Source organism: Cucurbita pepo, chromosome 10 (assembly GCF_057944985.1).
Source record: "Cucurbita pepo subsp. pepo isolate OVF chromosome 10, ASM5794498v1, whole genome shotgun sequence".
NCBI classification, from domain to species: Eukaryota; Viridiplantae; Streptophyta; class Magnoliopsida; order Cucurbitales; family Cucurbitaceae; genus Cucurbita; species Cucurbita pepo.
The window spans coordinates 1,164,029-1,183,754 of NC_141807.1; the positions used below are offsets into that span (position 1 = coordinate 1,164,029).

The following is a 19,726-nucleotide window of genomic DNA, read 5'->3' on the forward strand; positions in this document are numbered from 1 at the left end:
TTATATGGTTCTTAAAAAAAAAGTTGAAAATATTTCGCTTCTAATTCTTTAATAAATTGTAATATTAGCTGTATTTTTTGAAAAATATTTTTAATTCTAATTTTTAAGTGGTGTCGGCAATTAAATTGATCTTATATTTTCTTTTATTATATTGTAAATTGTATCTGAAACAAAAAGTGAACATATATATATATATATATTTTGCAGTTGGATTACTCACTCGAGTGCAAGACTCGGGGAAGCAATGGAACCTCGAGATCTTTGAGTTCGAGTTAAGGAGAGAGACGCTACCCAAATTTTGTTTACTAGAGGTACGATAAGACAAGGGAGATCAACTGATAAGGCGATTGAGCCCCTTAGCGAGGGAACAAGTCTACCAATTAACCAAATAGGTTGAAAAATTCACTCAAAAATCGATTGAACATCTACGTGAAGCGATTAAGAATGTTAAAAAAACTAGAATAAACTTCAAAACTCATTTTTCTAATAAGACATGTCATTCTACTCTGTTTAGCTCGACACTACTTCAACTCAGTACTAACATAAGTATTAAAGTGGGTTGGGTAGACACATTTGGTGTGAGATTCTATGTTGCAAGTGAGCTCGGTGAGCTCGAATACACCTCAACGAACTACTTGATCGTCTTTACTAATAAGAATAATAATAATAACTGATGAATGATATTGATTCAGTATGATAATCACAAAGAAGATGGAAATAGCAGTGACCCACAACATATCCTTGCCTTGTCCTGTGGTTTTCTGGGTATCAACTCAAGATTTTAACAGATGCCCAGAACATATTTAAACACATTTATAATGAATAAATACCATTTCATGTATCAATTCAAATGATAGGTGGTGTGTGTGGAAAACTTTTTGAATTAAATTGTAAGAGGTTAACAGATTTAACCAATCTTCTTCACTCTTTGCCTTTCTGCAGTTCAAATCATTCTGAGTATCATTTAGCCACCAACTCCATTGCTAACGCTCTTCCCTGCATCCGGGTTGCCTTCGATCTTAGGCGGACCGGAATGTCGCCTTGGCCTGGCTGGTGAAGGAGGGTAAGATAGCCGTTTCTTTGCTGTTGCTGAAGACCCTTTCTCTGGAGTTGTTACATTCTTCTCTACTCCCATTGGACTCTGCAATCTGGATTTTGCTTTTGCAGATTCCGTAGGTGTCATGTAACTCCGAACAGCGCTTGTGATCGACATGTTATCATCGTCCCTAACCGATGATCCTCCTCCCGTGCTATGCCTTCTTAATCTTTCAGACTGCACACTGACAGTACTTTTCGAGTCATCGTCATGAATGGAGAGGATTCTTGGGCTTGGAGGCTTTAGTTTTTTTGATGCAGAAGATGAAGCTGGCTTGGAAGGAGTTGTGGAAGGCTTGAAAGCAGAGTGAGTTGTCTTATGACTGCCAGTTGGGGAATCCATCTCTGAGTTCAACTGAAAGCGGGCAAATGATTTGCTGATTTCTCCGCCAACAATGCCACGACTTGTCGTCTTCGTACCGGAGCGACTGTTATTCGACTCTTTTCTTGTCAGGTCAGGAGCATCATGCACCCGAGCCCCGCTCCATCGTTCCAACCAGCTCCAACCCCAGGTGGGATTAGTTGGATCCATGAACGCTGGATTTACAGATCTTGCAGAATTCTTCCAGGTTTGCTGTAGACAGATAACAAACTTAGAATTTCATTCATCAAAAACTCGATACCCTTATCATTATCTATGGATGAGGATTTTAGAACATGTCACCTGATGAGTGAAGGCATATGCCAGGGCTCTCTCCCTTCTCGTTGCAGCCTCATATTTGCTCAGTAGACCAGCTTCAATCTGCTCCTTTGATTGTAAGCTGTCATCCCATTCCTCTCCAATCTGCAGTATAATCATTAACAAAGGGCTTAAGAAGCTACTATCATATGTTGAGTTTATAGATATTATGCTCAAAAGATGACATTTTGGGATTCATTGTTGTGAGAATGAAACAAATAAAAGAATGGTAATGAAAGAGACCCGCAAGCTTTCAAGATCTTTTGCATGTTTTTGAAGGAGTTGTTTCTGGAGAGCCTGATTCTCCTCCAACATTCTAACTCTCCTAAAATGGATCTGAGATTGAACGCGAGCAAGAGTCTGCATGCAACGAAGGGTATTCGACGCTTGGCGTTTCACAGTAGAACTCTCCATCAGTGATTTCAGCCTCACCAGTCCTCGTAATGCTCGTAACGCCCTTCTTGCCTGAAGTAAAACAATAAAACTATAAGACATTTGTGGGTATGTGATTGTAACAGCCCAAGTCCACTACTAGCCGATATTGTCCTCTTTGGACTTTCCCTTTCGAGCTTCCCCTCAAATAGGGAGATGTTTTCACACCCTTATAAAGGATGCTTCGTTCTTCACCTCTACGGTCATTCCTCGCACAAGATTCAGAGAGATTTCAAGGGCAAGACTATTATAAGGAACTATTACCAGGTATCCACGGAATACAGTTTGGATCTTGATTGCTGCAATTTCCTCCTTAGGTGGGCTGGAAATATGAGTTTGTGTAGAGAGTTGCACAACTTCGGCTGCAGCAAAAGGAGTAGCAACATTTGGCTCAATAGTAGAAACACTAGCCTCATAAGCCTGAGTAGCTGCAGAAGCAACTTCATCGTAGCAAGGCTCATTGTTTTCTTCACTCTCTGAATGGATGATATTTGCCTCTTTTGGCTGAGGAGGTGATGCCACTCTTACAGCCTCTGTAGAATCTGAATTGGGATGCTTTTGCTTTCCAAACCATTTCTTCTTTGACTCCTTAGAATTCTGCACAGACACTCAAACAGTCAAGCCACCACCTACCACTAGCAGATATACTCTCTTTAGACTTTTCCTTTCAGACTTCCCCTCAAGGTTTTTTAAAACCGGTCTGACATGGAGAGGGTCTGGCCCTACTCCAACCAGTGCCTCGCACCGGCGAGTAACTGGCTTTGATACCATTTGTAACAACCCAAGTCCACCGCTAGCCGATATTGTCCACTTTGGTCCATTACGTATCGCGTCAACCTTACAGTTTTTAAACGTGTCTACTAAGGAAAGGTTTTCACACTCTTATAAGGAATGTTTCGTTCCTAACAAGGAAGGGGAACGAAAGCATTCTTTATAAGGGTGTAGAAACCTCTCCTTAGCATACGCATTTTAAAACCTTGAAGGGGAAGTCCGGAAGGAAAAGTCCAAAGAGGACAATATCTACTAACGGTGATCATGGGCTGTTACACATACTCAACAACCTAAGAAACCTAAGAAAGTCGAAATCAGTCTCAATTAGGATGAAGTAACCTTCATACCTGATTTTTCTTGTGTTTGGGATCTGGACTGAGAGCTTTCTTTACAGAAGAAAACCAAGTTCCTTTCTTTCCCATCTCCTTATCATTCCTATGCCTAAACCCCTGATGGGCACAAGTAAAATATATCAGTCACACTTATGGCCATTGATACGATAAAGTTACTTTTGCATAAATACAATACAAGTATCCTGTGAACAATGCAGTTGAGGGAGGAGGGAAGTCCTGTGTTGTAGGCCAAATAACTTCATAAGTTAGAATTGAGGGAACCCAAGTCATCAGATCTCACCTTCTCTTCCCTCTTTCAGCAGAAAAAAACCCCACAACACAGAAGAAACATATAATTTATGACAGCTCCCAACCAAAACATTGCACAATTGAGATAAAAATCACAACCCCATTACAAAAGATTAAACAAAGAGATGATTACTGAATCGAAAGAATACCCAAGTGAAATTACGAACTAAACCACAACCCCATTACAAAATTTGAATGAACAAAGCAGCAGAAAAGGAAAAGAACCTGAAATGAGAAGATTCAGATCTGAAGGAGCTTGGTTTCTTCAATCTTCACTTCAAGTCAGTGGGGTTCCATTTCCTTAGCTTTCTGAGCTAAAGAAAACAAAAAGGGGTTGGGGGTGAAGGATTGGAGAGGACGAACTTAGGAAGCCCTGTGAATGCGATTTGGCGTCGGCTTGTGGGTTTGTCTCTCTCTCCGTGTGGCTTTTGTAAAGGGGAAAACAAAGGGAAAGCAATAATCAGATCTCGCCAAGAAGGGCTCAATGATATGGGAGAGAATACGAAGAGAAACTAGGTGGGCTGTGCTCTAATCAGACGGCCCCACTACTTTTTGCTTTGATTTTCCATTTACTGAAAGAGAAAATCGCTTCCTGCTCTTCTTCTTCTTCTTCTTCTTCTTCTTCTTCTTCACACCTTCTTTTCTCTCATCTTTTCTCTTTTGTCAGTCAGACCTTCCTAACGGCTCAGGTAATAAAGAATTTGTTTTTTATTGGTTTAAATTATCAAGAATAAAAATACCAAGTTTATTGTTTAAAAATTGCAAACTTAATATTTAGAGACTAAAATATATTTTTAAATAAAAATTTACCAAGTTAAATAATAAAACTATAGATAAAATATTTTTTTAGTATTATAAAAATGTTTTTTTAATTTAAATTTCAAAATAATATTTTAGTGTGACATTGAATAAGGTTTTGAAATTTGATGCGAATTTGGAAAGGAGAAAATTATGGAAATCTTGGAAAAGCAATATGATTTCATAAAAGAAAATTATTAATTGTCCATTCATAATCAAACATTTATTTACAGCTTATCCATTTAATTTTTCTTTCTTTCATTATCCATTAATAGTGACCCCAATATTACACACAAAAAAATATATATATATCTAATTTATCCTTAACTTAAATTATATATAATTAATCGGTTGATAATCTATTAGAAAAATTGTTAACGAGTTAAAAAAATTTAGCATTAAATTTATATTTTAATTATTATATAATTGGTTGAGATATAGAGTGGGTCGAAAAGAGAGGGATAGTGAAAAGACAAAAGAGGGCATGAGAAAAGCAAATAAATAAATAAACAGATGTAATCAAGTTTAAGAGCGATTAGTTTGGAAATTGAGAAGCGGATTAAGAGCAAATTAGCTGGCAGTTGACAATTGGCAAAGAGCCACGTGGCCATTAATTATTGTGCCGCCATTGCACGCGCTTTTCCAACGTGCCGCCAACTTATTTGATATATATTCCTTCTTTATTTTTATTTATTTCACTTCATTCTTTTTATATTTATATATTATTTATTTGTTCTTCTTTTTTCCATTTTGCTAATTTTTATACAGATTTAACTTAGTTATGTTGGAAAAAAAATTAACGAAATAAAATTAAAATACTGAGAAAATAAACAAAAATCGAATAATTACTTGTTTGAAATTTATTGTATTTAAAATATATTTTTTCTAGCACTTTAGTATATAAATCATACATGAAATATTTGAATGTGTTAGCAAATTTCAAAAAAAAAGAAAAAAAAAAAAAGTTAAAACAATTCTCTCTTATTTCTTTTAATAAATTGAGAACTCATAAAAGAATTTGGGCCAAACCTTCCGGGTTGACCTTGACCCACCTAATGATTTGGGCCGGATCTCGTACTTTATTCCGAGCCCAATAGGATGATATTTTCAAGAAAAATAGGGAAATTTTGAAAACTAAGATTGAATTTGTAGTTTATATTTGGGTGTTTTTTTAATACTATTTGACAACAATTTTAAAACTACATTTTTTTAAAAAAATATGTTTTTAAATATTTATAAAAAAAAAAAATAGTTAGCTGGAGTTGTTCGGATACTCTATTCAAATTTTTATCTTTAATAAAAATTAAAATGTTTAAATATATGCTATTATAAGTAAAAACACATTTTTTCTAATACCATTAAATTTGGATTGATTTGATCCCACCTAGAAAACAATTAACTAACTTAGTTTTGAATTCTCAATTTAAATGATACAGGTTGAGTTAGGTTGATTGGGTTTTTTTAGGAGATCAAATTTATTTATTTTTTTTTTTTTTTGAAACAAAGAATTATCGAGGGTTCGAATTCTTCTCTCTACTTTTGCTCGACGAATAAATTTGTTTCTTAATTTTCTTGATTTGTCCGATTCAGTATCATAAAAGGGAATGGCTCCGCTCGGCTATCCAAGCTAATAAAAAAAAATTATGATAAATTATGAAATGAAAGATGTTGGGATTGATTTGAATCCAAACAAGTCCTCCAAATCTTCATGTCAAATCCATCAAAAAAAAAAAAAAAAAAGTAGCCAACATTATTATAATGGAGATAGATAGATTGATCAAGGCATTATATACCATATAGGTGTCTGCCCTAAGTTAATAAATAAATATATATATATATATATATATATATGCTTTTTTTTTTCTTTTCTTATATTAAAAAAAATTAATTAATTTTGAGAAATTAATTATAATATTTAAATTAAAAATTATGTTATAGATTATTTTTAATTATTAAAGAATATAGTATAATATTAAATTTTAAATTTTAAAAAATTATGATGGTGGAACATTTTAAAAAACACTATAAAATAATTTTACTGTCGAATTGCTTTCAAATCATTTAATTAGGTTTTCGTTTTTGTCTCTAAACATATCTTATTAAAGACCGTTTTTTAGTTAAAAAATTAGAAGAATTTAAATTTCTAGAAGTGGAATATATATTCTTAAAAGAGCAGGTAATATAGTTGTATTTCGTATGTTATTGTTTTTTAATATATATTTAGTATGTCGGTTGAAGATATTATGTAAGGAAAAAGAAATCCACCAAATTAAGAAAATTGAGTCCAAGTAAAATATGAAACAAAATATGAATATATTTTATTTGAAAGAAAAAAAAAAAGTAATAATTTAGGATTGATATTATAGCAACAAATATTCTGTGATTGTTAGAATTTACAAATAATTTCAGGAGAAAAGAAAAAAGGAGGAGAAAATTTGGAATGCAAAAGCACCAAATGCCAATTTCCAAAATAGAAAGAAAACAAACTCGAAGGGGATAAACAGATAGCTCTGTGACATGAAACCATAGCGACCAATCTGCTGCACAGATTCTTAGTAGTGGAGGTAGAGACGAGACGAGACGAGTCGAGACGTAACCAAACCACTCGCTCAATCCGTGTTTCAATTTTCATCACTGCAATGAAGCAATCGGTGAAACCGATTTCCAGTCCCAGTCGGATCGACCTGTTTCCGCCGCCATTGATGAGCTTTCTGAGGGCTGATGCCGGAAATCGGAGTAAAAGCGGCCGGTCTCGCTCCAGTCCGATCTTCATCAGGAAGAAGAACGTCGCCATTGAAACTCAAGAGCCGTCCTCTCCGAAGGTTACTTGTATGGGCCAAGTCCGTACCAATAAACGTTCCTCTAGACCTCCCGCCAAGCGATGCCGATGGATTAGAAGCGTTCTCTCTTTCAATCGACGCCATTGTAGAACCTTCTGGAACAGGTCGACGATGTTCTTCCAAGGAAAGCGTGAAATTAGACGAAAATCATCGATCACTGAATCTCGCGTCCGAGACGAAGCGGAAGATTCGGAGCAAAATGAAGAGAGCGAGGGAGCAGCCAGAGATGAGGTCTTTGCGTCATCGGCTCCATCGCCGCCGAAAAACGCTCTTATCCTGACGAGGTGTAGATCTGCACCTCATCGGTCGTCGTTTTACGGCAATCGGTACGAGATTTCGTCGATTAGGAGCGACAGAACTGAAGAAGAAGAAGGAGAAGGAGAGAAAACAGAGCACAATAATGGAAACGGAGCGGCATCCAAAAATGAGTCCCAAAATTCGGAGCGAATGTTCCGAAAACTCGAAAATTCAAACGGAGAAGAAGATCGAAGCTCTGTAAATAACAAAGAGAGCAAAATCGAGGAAAACTCAATGTCCAATCGGAGCCTGATTCTAACGAGATGCAAATCGGAACCTGGCAGAATTAGGGAGGAACTTTACGGATAATTGAATCTTGGGGAAGAAGAAAGGTCGGCAATGGATGCGAAGGATTCTTACTCATTGAACAGCTTGCGGTTAGATGACTAAATGTCTTCCAGCTTTGTTCTTTCCTCCATGGCTGAAGACGCAAGGTAACTGTGCATTTACTATTTAATTTAAATAGAAATTGCTAATTAGAGGTTTATTTTAAGTCCAAAGTTTAAATTCTTGCACCTACTGGACACGTATATGCATATTACACCATCCACTCAGGAAGATGCTACCCATTAAAAACAGGATTGAAGGCAATATAGATTGGAGAAGTAATATGACCATGTTATAAAAGAATGTCGGGGCGTTTAGAATTCTTTTTTATAAACATGTAAAATTTTGGTTTTAAAGATATGGTGTTGAATATATAATCTCTCAAAATTGTAGCTGAAATTCCAATTTAAGACATTAAATTTGATACTTACGTTTTCAACTTCGTAAAAGGGTGAGTCCAAAGGTAGAAGGAGACTGGAGTAATCGGGTTGGGGTTATATAGATTATACTGTAACGCTGGGTAGTGGGTCAAGGAAAAAGAAGGCGGGTTGGGCTTGACAACTCGCTCTCTTCTCTCTCTTTTTTTAATACAATCGGGTTGGGCCGAGTTGACTCAATTCTTTGTACACTGAACCCGTACCCAACTAGAATCAGATTGGGTCCTAAAAAATCAACTCATCCCGACTCAAAATTCTATTTAACCCAACCCATACAATTTAGGTTGAGTCGGTTCAAGATCTCAGGCTTTTGAGTTTAATGCACACCCCTAATCATGTGGTCTGATAATCGAAGAGAACATGTCCAAACTGAAGTCCTTGGCAACAACAAGGCACTCGTTGATAGGCACAAGCTTGGCCATGTGGTCGACATGAGTGTATGATTGCCATTGACGCACAATTTGCGTACCCCCACGTACAAGTAGTCATAATTGTCAAGACAATGCTTGATAACCACTTTTCTATAACACGGTGGAGATCACTCCTTTCAAAAGGGTACAAATATCATTCCAGCTCATTTCAACACTAATTCAAATTAAATGCTAAGTTAAGAGTACACGAGACCGAACACCACATCAGTATAAAATTTCATTCGTATGTTAACATCTTAATTGATTTGGAAGTCACTCGAACGCCACATCACATCGCCCTATTCATTTTATTCAAAACCGCAATGATATTTCTAGGTTAATAAAACCATAATTTAAAAATTAAAATCAACATTTTTCTTAATAAATTTAACAAAAAAATTTAAAACAACAAATTTATTGACAATTTTAAGTGATAAAATACCAAAAAAAAAAAAAGTGCTAAATTACATTCAATATATAATATCTTAAGGAAGCAGGTAGATCCAGGCTTAAATGCAGAAAATAAATAGCATATCGTCCAGCTGTTAAACACGTGTAACTATTTGTTTGGCTGTCCATATAAGCCACCTACGTGTCTATCTTACATGGCATTTGAATTCAAAGGTTAATGTTAATGGTGTATGACTTGTATTTTCAAAGCATTTATTATAAATAATTAGGTGCGATATATTTTTTAAGGTTAAATTATAAAAAATACTTAATTTAAAATAATCACAATTAAGTATATTTTAACATATTTTATTTTTAAAATTTTTGAGGGTTACTTATTATACTAAAAAATAATAAATAAAAATAAGTTTAAAAGCATGCTTCGAAGGTTTTTTTCTTTTTTGTTTCTAAAATTCAAATCATCTTCCATAAAATCAAAATAAAAACTATACTTTATATTTTTTTTCCAAGTTTATTTAGTTTATAACTTCTAAATGGTAAAATATTGATAATGGATATAATATTTTGTATGAATTAATTTTTGAATTAAAAGAAAGGTAGGTAGAAAGTATAATGTTAGGACATTACAATTTATATGCACACATGCACTTGCACACATTACTTTTCTCACATAAATATGGTTCACATTTTGCGGCAAACCAATCGAGCTTATATTTAGTACACCAATTCAATTATCTTAAAATTATAGGTCGACTAATCTCACGCGCGCTACATTTATGGACTCACGTTTATGAAACCCTACCATTACAAAATAAAGTACCACACAGTTGATTTATTTATTGAATTTGAACAAATGTCACACAATCGTTGTTCAACTTTTACAGAAGTACAATAGAGTACGATTGTGACAATGGGTGTGTGTGTATATATATATATGTGTGGGGGGTTATTTAGAGGGAAATAAATGTTCCAACCCAACATATCGACATCAGTTACCTCGCAACTTATTGCTGTAAGGATGGCGACGGTTTGAATGTCCAAAAGCTGAAAAAGAATACATGCAATAATCACAAAATAATATTCCCATTTCTCCTCTCTTCATCACTGCTTCTTGTTGTTCTCCATCTTCCGCCATGGAAATGAGCTTTAGGATCACTGTGTTCTTCCTCTTCCTTCTGCTTACCCCTTCATTATGTTGTTGTTCTTCAAATGAAGGTGTGTGTGTAATTTGCGTATGATGGGTGTTACACAAATATAATGGTTGATTTAATTTTAATTTGTAGGTGGATCTGAAAATGGTGGCATGGGTTCTTCGTCAGAGGTTTATGAAATAGACTACAGAGGACCAGAGACTCACTCCTCTCATATTTCTCCTCCCCATCCCTCCCATGGAAGGCCATGGATTGTTCATCATCACCATCCTCTCCACCCTCCTCCATACCCACTCAAGGTCATTTTATTACTTATCAATCTTTTTTCTTTTTACGATTTTGTTTGTGACGATAAATATCATTCTTTCGGAGTGATTTGTTTATCTAGCTAGAGTAAATGGTTCGATGTCCATGGAGCGGGAGGGGTTATCTCTGCCTCTTATTTCATTTAATTTTATGAAAATTGAGATGGAGATCCTTTGGAATTCATTGATATGAAGATCCTCCATGTGAATTCCCGACCCGACTCTATTTAGCTCATGGAAAAAAGTCTCTTTCCGCTCACTCTCCATTCTCCCTAAGTTAGAGCGTTTTAATTGAAATAAACATCTCTAGCTTCAATATATATATATATATATATATATATATATATATATATATATTTTTTTTTTTTTTACATAATTTTTATTTAAATTGTTTATATGTTTTTATTTTTCTTGCGTTTTAAAAAATAGTGAAGTTCGTTTACTTCCAAACATAAATAAAAGGGTTATTTTATTTGTATTTACTTCCATAATAAATATTTTTTTTAAAAAAATAAAATTTCCATATGTACGTGCGAAATTGGTACTTTTGAGAACAAAAGAGTAATAATAATAATGAAAAAAAAAAAGAAATATATTTATTAAAAAAAAAACTAAAAATTGAGGTTTGTTTTGTTTTGTCCCACCCACCCATTAAATATTATTGGTGGGTAAAGAATTTGTTTATTTTTAGTGTATTGGGCAATCATTTATTTATATTTTAGCACGTAGCTTACCAAGAACTTAACCAAACTTGCTTAGATTAATTTCTTAGGTTATTATTATTATTATTATTTGTTAAATTAGTGGATATTTATGTTACATTTCATAATATATAAAATAAAATAAAGATAACTTTTTTTTATTTTTTATTTATTTTATAGTTTCGTAATTATTCTGTTTATTTGTGCAGGGAAGCAAGGTGGGTGCATAATTGAAGATTTGGAAGCATTTATTTCAACGTTTACAAATAAAATCAGATTTAGTGAACTTCAGATATAAATTTCATCATCTTTTTCAAGTATAGTTCTGTACAGAACATGACTGCATCAATCTTTTGTGTGTATGTTTGGGGTTTGTGCATTTTTAATTATACACAACATTATTATTATTATTATTGGTTAAATTACCGTATCTGTTTAATTCTTAATTTTTAAAAGTTCTTAATGTTTTTCAACTTTATATGTATAATAAATTCTTAAACCTTAAAATTGTCTATCACTGATGATATAGTTTAGTTGATAGAGCTCTACTCTTGTAATTAGGTAATTGAAATTACAGGTTGGACATCTAATTGTTGGTAGTATTTTGTGTGAGATCTCACTTCGGTGAGAGAGGGAAACGAAACATTCTATGAAAACATCTCTCAAACACACATTTAATAACTGTGAGAGCAATATATAACATGTCAAATTGGACAAGATTTGCAAGTGGTGGACTTGAGTTGTTATACTTATACTTGAATCGATGACCCACTTTTGTTATGTAAAGAGAGAGAATTAAAGCATGCCATTGAAAGACTCTAACGAGACATTGATGAGATATTCCAAACGCGAAAAAAGTTGGATGGAAAGTTAGTCAGATTTAATATAGATCATACATGAAAGATAGTTGGAGTCGACAACCTTCATTTGTAATCCCTTTGGAAGAGGATTAAGTTAGCCTTTGCAAAGAAGTTGATGCACAATCTTCCTTGAACCCTTGACCTTTGCGAAAGAGCTTGATGCATTAGAAACCCTTTAGTGAAATGGCGGCTGAGTAGTCGACGGTAACCGTGGCTGTGTGAATGAAACGACAAATGCGAGAAACAGAGACCTATAACCAAACGACAGTTTGTGTCGGTCGGTTTAGAGCCGAACCAACCATGGTTCCGTCGAAATAGCTCTTTTTTTTTTCTTCTTTTTTTTTTTTTTTTTTTTTTTTTTTTTTTTTTTTTTTTTTTTGCCTAATTATAGCTGAGGTGCAATTAAAACCAGTGGTGGAAGCTTTCGCATCCTAATAAAACGCTGCGGAGCCGCGAACACATGGTTTTCCTTCTCCCGTACGAGAAGAAAATTTGGAAGAATCGCGCTTCCTTTAAGTTTCTGACCTTGTCTCCTCCATTTCTTCGCATTAGATTTTGAATTCTTGATCTGGGTTTCTTCTTTTCTCTGCTAATTCATCATGGCCAACGGCGAAAACCTCGAGGAATCAAGCCCACTTCTCGGCAAGGTCGTTGAAAAAGCGGATGAGAAGGATACACATCGCATCTCCACGGGGGATAGGGCCGATGCGGTACCTCCGCCGCCTCCTGTCCGGAAATATACGGAGGAGGAGAACGGCGGCGATGGCTGTGATTATGGGTGGACTGCCGATGGGCTGCCGATTCATGGTAGTGTGATGGGAGAACCGGTAGGTCGGGCCCAATGGGAAACTGGTCTCTGCGCTTGTCTTGGTCGCCACGATGAGTTCTGCAGTAGCGATCTAGAAGTTTGTAAGTCGATTCGTTTTCTTCATTTGAATTGAGTTTTTGCTGAAAGGTTAGGCTTTGGGGATACGTGATTCTTTTTCCCTGATTTTTGGGTTTGTAGCTTATTCCAACCAAAACATTCTTCTTCTTACTTTAGACAGGGTGCCTTATCCACCATGATCTTAGTATGCTAGCACTTATTTAGGCTGGAGTATTCTTTTGTTTCTTCAAATAGAGTTTCAGATAAGATCTGGGCTATGCAGAATTCTTGGATCTCTAATACCATTCTATCACTTTTAATTGGTTTGAATAAACAAGTTCCCTAATCCTTAATCTTCCAATAAATATCCATTCTGATCCTTGGGGTCTCGATGGGGCCTGGATTACAATAAGAAAAGGAATCCTTATTTTCACGGGGAGGAGGGGCTGGAGGAATTCAACACATTTATAGGAGGGTATTGCTATAAACTTCTTTAGGGAGGGATTTGTACTGACTACTAGGGTTTTACTTCTTGCTTCAACTTGAAGAGGTAAAATTAGGGAAGAAAGTGAAATAAAATTAGAGAAAATAAGGGACAGCAACTTACAATGAGTGTTTGTAGGTCTTGTTGGAAGTGTGGCTCCTTGTATGCTGTATGGAAGCAACGCAGAGAGACTTGGGTCTACTCCTGGGGCTTTTGCAAACCATTGCATGTCATATTCTGGTCTCTACTTAATTGGAACCTCTTTCTTTGGTTGGAACTGCCTTGCTCCATGGTTTACATTTCCTACCCGCACAGCTATCCGCCGAATGTTCAATCTGGAGGCAAGTTGAACCTTCTCCTTTACCATTCTTGATTCTCAATATCTGCAAATGAATGCATGACTTGACATTCAATTCAATTGATAGGAAAGTTTATACATTACCTTGTTTCATGACGAGCAGGGTAACTGCGAGGCACTTCATAGGTCATGTGGCTGTTGTGGACTCTGTGTTGAAGACGAAGTTCAGCGTGAGCACTGTGAATCTGTCTGTGACTTTGCAACTCATGTCTTCTGTCACACCTGTGCACTTTGCCAGGAAGGTCGTGAACTTCGTCGGAGGATGCCTCACCCAGGGTTCAATGCTCGTCCTGTGTTAGTCATGATCCCACCTGCAGAACAGTCCATGGGGCGTGGAGTCTGATATCATCTTCCTCCTGCTTTCCATGTTCTTTTGCAGTGGCGTCTTGCTGCTGACCTGCAATGTATTAGGGGCTGATGAGTCTCGGATGTTAAGTTTTCAGAGGGAAAAATATTCTGACGAGGTTTCAGAATAAGACGACATTTCCTATTTGTGGATAATATTTTGTTCCTTTGTGTATAGAATTTGTTGAAGATTCTTGGCCACCAGGGCCAGCTTTGTTTCCTGAAGTTTGAATGTTCAAAAATTATTGTGCTGTTTCTTGTATCTTTAAACCAGGAACGTTTACACGTTTACGAGCTCAAAAAGAAATAAAGAATCAAACAAGAAACCGAACCAAATATCGCTAGGAGAACTCTAACATATCGAACTATAACTATATTGTTAAATGTGAGCATGTCCAAGTTACCAACTATTCCCTTCTCCTTAATCTATTTTGTGTATATTCCTGGTAACCAATGTGAATCAGAAAATCCTAGGATTGGCAAGAAAGGCAAGGCAAACAGCATTGGATCAAAATATACCATATAAACTACTCTCTTACTATCATTTCTCATCTCTAAGGATACAAGGGACTATGAACTTCCGGTTATAATGTTCAGATTCTGAACAACTTAACAACATAAACAAAACTACTCTTCAATCACTGAAATGGAAGAACTTGTTAGTTCCCCCAAGTGAGGCACAGGAATATAGCACATAAGAGAAAAGTCTAGCACTAACTACTACACGCCAGGTGCAGAGATACCTTGCTTTAATCTCTCCCTTTTCATCTTCTTCTTGGAAACTGGTTTCTTCCTTTCTTTGGTGGGAGGGTCTTCTGCGCATACATGTAGAGAGCATAATTCACAACAAGAAAAGCCAAGAGCAGCCCGCCAACTACGAGCAGCACAATCAGTCATGGATTGAATCCTCTTCCATCCGCATCTCCAATCACGTTCCCCTGTGCACCAAGGCCAATATTAACTGTTCATCACCATGAACCAGAACATACACAACAACAAGAATTGTAGAAGGAACTCATGAACCACCCCAGAAAGGAAGCTGGCTGGTTTCTTCAGCAATCTCATGCAAGCAAAGTTATGTGTAAACACGAAAAGGAGATCAATTGTAGCCTTGTACTCCAACTAATCATTAATCTGATTCTTAGCTACGAAAGATGCTGAGGATACCATATCAGAGATGCACGGAAAATCCTCTAACATTATCAAAAACTGAACCGATCAGGACTGTTATTATTATTATTAACTGAATAGGTACAATTAAACCATCCACCAATTCTAAGTTCGGTCATACATTTAGGATCGAATTAACAAATTCATGTATCATCCTATAGTTTAAAATTCCATCCATTTTCAGGAAATTGCAAAAAAGGTGTGCAGTTTTTTTTAAATCTTTTCCGACATCCAAATAACACAATGATCACATGCATCCGCATCATCCTAAAAACATTGCAAAAACAGCACCATTCTTCAGAAAAGTAGATATTTGATACCGAATTATACACAATCAGAACAAAGAAATTCCACCTAAAAACTAAGAATACAAGGGAATCACCTAGCAAGGTGTGTATACAAGAAGAAACGGAACATCCAACTGCATTATTTTCTACAGTCGATTGCAGAGATTGCAGAGACAAATTCAACAGCATTATTTTCTACAGTCGATTGCAGAGCCAGATCTCAAGAGCGAAATCGAACAGAAAATATCGACAATTATACGTAAACTCAAAGTAAACACCCAGAACCATGTCCAAATCAAAACTTCGTTGGAGAAAAAGAATGGATAAGCTGCATTAACAGGGATCTCAGATTAGGCGGCAAACAAGCAAGAAAGAAATGACATCGCGATACTTTCAAGGGAGCTCTGGAGTACCATGCGGTTGACGACCGGCGGGACTTTGTCACCGAACTCGAAATCTTCTTCCATGGTTGAAATTCAGAAGCGGAGAGATGGCATACAACGAGTTCCTGTTGTAGTGATGTACCAAAGACATGAACCGCCAAAGCTTCCAGAAAAATACAAAAGGTACGAAGAGATGGAAGTCGCGGAGAGTGTATTTGGCCATTTCCACTCACGGGACTGAAACGACGCCGTTTTCGGATTTTGGTATTTCCGGCCAATTGTTTTTTTATAAATTAAAAGAATAAATAAATTTTAAAAGGAAAGAAAAAGACTCAAAATTAATATGTTATTTGTCTTTTTTTTTTTTTTTTCTTCAAATCATTTATTTGATTATTTTTAATATTGTTCCATGTAATATTGCTTAAAGTTGGATTGGAATTGAAATTAAAAAGAAAATCATCGAGCCTTGCTCAAATGAGCAACGGACCCAAAACTTGTGTGTTCCACTTCGCCCCAAGGGTTTAGGATTGCAATACTAAGCTGAAGGCCTAGACGACCTTGGGACCAAACGAGCCATGTGCCAAAGCACCCATGCAGCCCACCTCGCATCGACAGTGATTAGGACCGAAATACCAAATCTAAGGCTTAAACGAGCCTCAAATTAAATGAGTCATAGGCTGAAACACTCGTGTAGCCCACCTCACCTCAATAAAGAATGAGGCTAGCCAGTTTGACTCGAGAATGATAGTTGCCCATGATCCAATTGGAGAGGAGAAACTCGAGGTAATTCTCCCAACTCTATGCATCCATTCAATATCAAACGCATAAAAAGAGTATATAAAATTATATAGTTTGTAATATAACATGAAAAGGAACATGTAGACCATATTGTCTTTCACACTAGCCTTTCACTTGTTGACACGTCGACAATCCTTTCTAATTTCTCCTTCTTCGTCGGTGAGAGGGGCGTTCTCTGACAGCAAAAGCACAGCCCTAGCAAATTGGGCCAGAAAGTAAGTGTTATTGGAGGCCATCTGCTGGACGTAAGGAAGAGTTATTGGGCTCGAGCCCAATTGTTGGTCCACCAACAAAAGGGCCTTCTGGCCCAATACGTTCTTATAGTAGTTGTTGTCCAGCACCATCGGAGTTTCCAAATCGTTTCTTGCGTACAAAACTGCCTTCGGGTCCGGGTTCGGGCTCGGGCACCTTCTTTTTAGATATTCTCCATGATCCGGATCCAAAGTCGGATCGACTGTCGGGTAGAGCCGGTTCACTAGATTTACGCAGTGGACCCGACCCACTGAGTGAGCTCCTAACACATGGAATTAAGATTATTTTAAAATAATAAAAAAAAAATACCCTTCTCAAATCATTTTTAAATTTAAAATATTTTGAAAATCTCAGCCTAATTAAAAAAAATTATAGGATACAATGAAGTTTATTGCATTTCTGTCTATTTCTACCAATAAATTTTAAGCTCAATCAACTAAAAAGAATTAAATAAACTAAAAAAATTAAATAGACACAAATTTGATAATTTAATCAATATTTTAATATTTTTAAGTAATAAAAACAAACGAACAAAAATATATATTGGTTTTTATAATATTAAATGTCTTCAACATTTGAATGATTGTTAATTTTTCAATAATAATTTAACGGAAAGTTTCCAATTTTAAATATATTAATAATTTATTTATTTATTTATTTATTTTTTTTTAAGAATTAAACCCATAAGTTTTCATTTTCAATAAAAATTCTAACCAATTAAAAATATTTCATAAACAAAATATAATATTATATTCACAATTTATAAAAATTTAAACTTAAATATTGCAAAGGTCGGTAGAAATTTAGTATAATCTATGGAGATTTACTTCGTGGGGCAAAGAACTAAGAGTCGAGTAGATAAAATTTTTCCGTCCTAAATGACGAAGATTATATACATATAAAAACTTGAATTAGTAACAGAGAATATAATCTTGGTCCTTTAAGGCGAAGAACTCTCTCTATCAAACTCTCAGTTCTTTGCCCTACGAGGCGAGTCCCCATAGAACCCAGTCTCATATTAAATAGATATATCTCTAATCAACCAAATTAATATAATATAAAAAAGAAAACGTATGAATTAAAATAAATGAAAATAAACCTAAAAGAGAAACGGTAGCTTGAGCATCAATGCCAATATCTTGAAACCTAGAAAGAACCAACGAAAGAGAATCATTATGATTAGGAATGAACTCTTCCACCACTCCTTCATAGCTTTCTCTGCTATCTCTCCTCCCTGTTTTCATCTCCATCTCTAATCCTCCCATCTAATCAACAAATCACAACATAATCACAATTAGTTAGAGATTAATTAAAATTAACACGATATTAAAAGAGAGCCAACAAAATACCAGAACAATGGCATCTCTTGCAGCAAGAGCCATAATATCAGCGCAAGAGACAGTGTCGGGACACTCATTTTCAAGAAGCTGTTTGATTTTATTAACATATTTGAGATTCCTAATCCCAAAGCTCCTTGACGACTTCATCTCTGACACAATTCCACCTTCTTCCTCTTTGATCTCTAACAAAAGAGATGCATCACAAGACTGTATTTAACAAAATAAATAAAACCCAATTAGAAAATATAAATAACATTTGTTTGTTCATTATATGTTCTTCATATACTTACCTTCACCATGCAATCATGGAAGAGGTTTCTAATCCATGAAATCGCCGAGTTTCCATGTTTTTTGTATAAGGAGAAAACTTGTTCTTTGATTATGTCTTCCGCTCTTGGACACGTCTCGTTATAGTAGTTTACTATCAATTGTTGACTTTTTCCTATATTTGAAAAATAAACGTTATCAACTTAGAGTTTACTCAGATCATTTGTCGTACAACTGCATGAAAAACAGTACCTGAATTGGAAAAAAGGAGCACGGACAATAGAAGAAAAGCAAATTTTGAGCCCACCCCATCCATCTTTACTAATGATCTCTTTGATATACTCTTACTATATATATATATATAGGTAAATTAATAAGAATATAAAAATTTGAATTATTTTATTAAAAAAAAGAGTTAATTGTAATTAAAAAAAATTGAGTGAGCTTTAGGTAAAAGCCCACGAAGCCAATTTATTTGACTTTTGGTAATGGCCATTTTCCAAAATTCCAATTAATTTCCTAATTAGTGAAAGTAGCATTTGAAGGCAAGTGATTTGATAATTATGATTTTAATTATTATATAGTTTATATGTGGCACTCCAACATTTGGAGGCTTCACGTGTTGTGAATAATGGAGGTAATTATATTTATTTTGACATCCCTAGCAGCTTTTAACCCATTAAATAAATAAATAAATAAATAAATAAAGTTTGTGGTTGAGATTTTAGTTCTACTATTTTATTTTATTTTTTTAAATTTTAAAGTGGTGGCTGATATTGAATTTTCTTGATCCTAAAAAATTATAGTTTCAGGGAATTTTAGAGTTTTCCATTAGTTTATATATAAAAAATAAATAAATAAATAAATAAATCTAGAAATTTATTATATTTTATATAAAGTAATTAAGGTTCCCTCAACCAGACGGGCATTTGGTCTAGTGGTATGATTCTCGCTTAGGGTGCGAGAGGTCCCGAGTTCAATTCTCGGAATGCCCCTACTATATTTTATTGTTTTTTTAAAAT

General features: G+C 35.2%; 6 protein-coding genes and 1 non-coding gene across 11 annotated transcripts; 4 read left to right on the top strand and 3 right to left on the bottom strand.

Moving 5' to 3' along the window:
* Positions 1 to 658: 658 nt before the first annotated feature.
* IQD2 (IQ-domain 2) lies at positions 659 to 4,265 on the bottom strand. 2 transcript variants are annotated; one of them, XM_023687317.2, is made up of 6 exons: positions 3,844 to 4,265; positions 3,325 to 3,426; positions 2,471 to 2,803; positions 2,018 to 2,239; positions 1,760 to 1,879; positions 659 to 1,669 (listed from the first exon to the last, which is right to left on the bottom strand). In XM_023687317.2, the coding sequence occupies exons 2-6, from the start codon at positions 3,397 to 3,399 to the stop codon at positions 965 to 967; spliced, it is 1,455 nt and encodes a 484-aa protein (XP_023543085.2). In that variant the 5' UTR covers positions 3,400 to 3,426; positions 3,844 to 4,265; the 3' UTR covers positions 659 to 964. The 2 variants fall into 2 exon arrangements, with proteins under 2 accessions (XP_023543085.2, XP_086984065.1); XM_087127939.1 differs by having other exon boundaries at positions 3,325 to 3,546.
* A 2,507-nt stretch (positions 4,266 to 6,772) lies between these two features.
* On the top strand, positions 6,773 to 8,673 carry LOC111803666 (uncharacterized). Its single transcript, XM_023688174.2, has one exon. The coding sequence runs from the start codon at positions 7,056 to 7,058 to the stop codon at positions 7,860 to 7,862; it is 807 nt and encodes a 268-aa protein (XP_023543942.2). The 5' UTR covers positions 6,773 to 7,055; the 3' UTR covers positions 7,863 to 8,673.
* A 1,492-nt stretch (positions 8,674 to 10,165) lies between these two features.
* LOC111803061 (uncharacterized) lies at positions 10,166 to 11,705 on the top strand. Its single transcript, XM_023687321.2, has 3 exons — positions 10,166 to 10,353; positions 10,422 to 10,588; positions 11,505 to 11,705. Exons 1-3 carry the CDS (start codon positions 10,272 to 10,274, stop codon positions 11,523 to 11,525), a joined length of 270 nt encoding a protein of 89 aa, XP_023543089.1. The 5' UTR covers positions 10,166 to 10,271; the 3' UTR covers positions 11,526 to 11,705.
* Positions 11,706 to 12,083: 378 nt separating this feature from the next.
* LOC111803062 (uncharacterized) lies at positions 12,084 to 16,242 on the bottom strand. Of its 4 annotated transcripts, none has more exons than XR_015422783.1 (5): positions 15,760 to 16,240; positions 14,951 to 15,145; positions 13,947 to 14,259; positions 13,628 to 13,887; positions 12,084 to 13,418 (listed from the first exon to the last, which is right to left on the bottom strand). XR_015422783.1 is itself a non-coding variant. In XM_087127940.1 (5 exons), exons 1-3 carry the CDS (start codon positions 16,129 to 16,131, stop codon positions 14,162 to 14,164), a joined length of 369 nt encoding a protein of 122 aa, XP_086984066.1. In that variant the 5' UTR covers positions 16,132 to 16,242; the 3' UTR covers positions 12,084 to 13,418; positions 13,628 to 13,887; positions 13,947 to 14,161. The 4 variants fall into 4 exon arrangements, 1 of the variants encoding a protein (XP_086984066.1); XR_015422782.1 differs by having other exon boundaries at positions 12,084 to 13,041; positions 16,078 to 16,237; XR_015422781.1 differs by having other exon boundaries at positions 16,078 to 16,237.
* Positions 12,755 to 14,469, top strand: LOC111803060 (cell number regulator 8). The gene is made up of 3 exons (XM_023687319.2): positions 12,755 to 13,064; positions 13,643 to 13,845; positions 13,966 to 14,469. The coding sequence occupies exons 1-3, from the start codon at positions 12,755 to 12,757 to the stop codon at positions 14,203 to 14,205; spliced, it is 753 nt and encodes a 250-aa protein (XP_023543087.2). The 3' UTR covers positions 14,206 to 14,469.
* A 621-nt stretch (positions 16,243 to 16,863) lies between the features above and the next one.
* On the bottom strand, positions 16,864 to 19,020 carry LOC111803670 (peroxidase 21-like). Its single transcript, XM_087127941.1, has 5 exons — positions 18,957 to 19,020; positions 18,728 to 18,879; positions 18,447 to 18,644; positions 18,197 to 18,362; positions 16,864 to 17,359 (listed from the first exon to the last, which is right to left on the bottom strand). The coding sequence occupies exons 1-5, from the start codon at positions 19,018 to 19,020 to the stop codon at positions 16,956 to 16,958; spliced, it is 984 nt and encodes a 327-aa protein (XP_086984067.1). The 3' UTR covers positions 16,864 to 16,955.
* A 607-nt stretch (positions 19,021 to 19,627) lies between these two features.
* On the top strand, positions 19,628 to 19,699 carry TRNAP-AGG (transfer RNA proline (anticodon AGG)). Its single transcript has one exon. It is a non-coding gene; the product is annotated as a tRNA-Pro (tRNA).
* Positions 19,700 to 19,726: the final 27 nt, after the last annotated feature.

Bases quoted from the DNA above. Each gene is read 5' to 3' on its own strand.
- LOC111803670 (XM_087127941.1), bottom strand. From the start codon at position 19,020: ATGGATGGGGTGGGCTCAAAATTTGCTTTTCTTCTATTGTCCGTGCTC. The intron at 18,645-18,727 runs GTAAGTATATGA...TGTTAAATACAG, and splicing joins TCCATGATTGCATGGTGAAG to TCTTGTGATGCATCTCTTTT. The intron at 18,363-18,446 runs GTATTTTGTTGG...TTTGTTGATTAG, and splicing joins CAAGAGATGCCATTGTTCTG to ATGGGAGGATTAGAGATGGA.
- LOC111803061 (XM_023687321.2), top strand. From the start codon at position 10,272: ATGGAAATGAGCTTTAGGATCACTGTGTTCTTCCTCTTCCTTCTGCTT. The intron at 10,354-10,421 runs GTGTGTGTGTAA...TTTAATTTGTAG, and splicing joins TTGTTGTTCTTCAAATGAAG to GTGGATCTGAAAATGGTGGC. The intron at 10,589-11,504 runs GTCATTTTATTA...TTATTTGTGCAG, and splicing joins CTCCTCCATACCCACTCAAG to GGAAGCAAGGTGGGTGCATA.
- IQD2 (XM_023687317.2), bottom strand. From the start codon at position 3,399: ATGGGAAAGAAAGGAACTTGGTTTTCTTCTGTAAAGAAAGCTCTCAGT. The intron at 2,804-3,324 runs GTATGAAGGTTA...GTGTCTGTGCAG, and splicing joins CCAAACACAAGAAAAATCAG to AATTCTAAGGAGTCAAAGAA. The intron at 2,240-2,470 runs GTAATAGTTCCT...GTTTTACTTCAG, and splicing joins CTGTATTCCGTGGATACCTG to GCAAGAAGGGCGTTACGAGC.
- LOC111803666 (XM_023688174.2), top strand. From the start codon at position 7,056: ATGAAGCAATCGGTGAAACCGATTTCCAGTCCCAGTCGGATCGACCTG.
- LOC111803060 (XM_023687319.2), top strand. From the start codon at position 12,755: ATGGCCAACGGCGAAAACCTCGAGGAATCAAGCCCACTTCTCGGCAAG. The intron at 13,065-13,642 runs GTAAGTCGATTC...GAGTGTTTGTAG, and splicing joins CAGTAGCGATCTAGAAGTTT to GTCTTGTTGGAAGTGTGGCT. The intron at 13,846-13,965 runs GCAAGTTGAACC...CATGACGAGCAG, and splicing joins GCCGAATGTTCAATCTGGAG to GGTAACTGCGAGGCACTTCA.
- LOC111803062 (XM_087127940.1), bottom strand. From the start codon at position 16,131: ATGGAAGAAGATTTCGAGTTCGGTGACAAAGTCCCGCCGGTCGTCAAC. The intron at 15,146-16,055 runs GTATCGCGATGT...CTTGGTGCACAG, and splicing joins ACTCCAGAGCTCCCTTGAAA to GGGAACGTGATTGGAGATGC. The intron at 14,260-14,950 runs GTATCTCTGCAC...AATACATTGCAG, and splicing joins AAGGGAGAGATTAAAGCAAG to GTCAGCAGCAAGACGCCACT.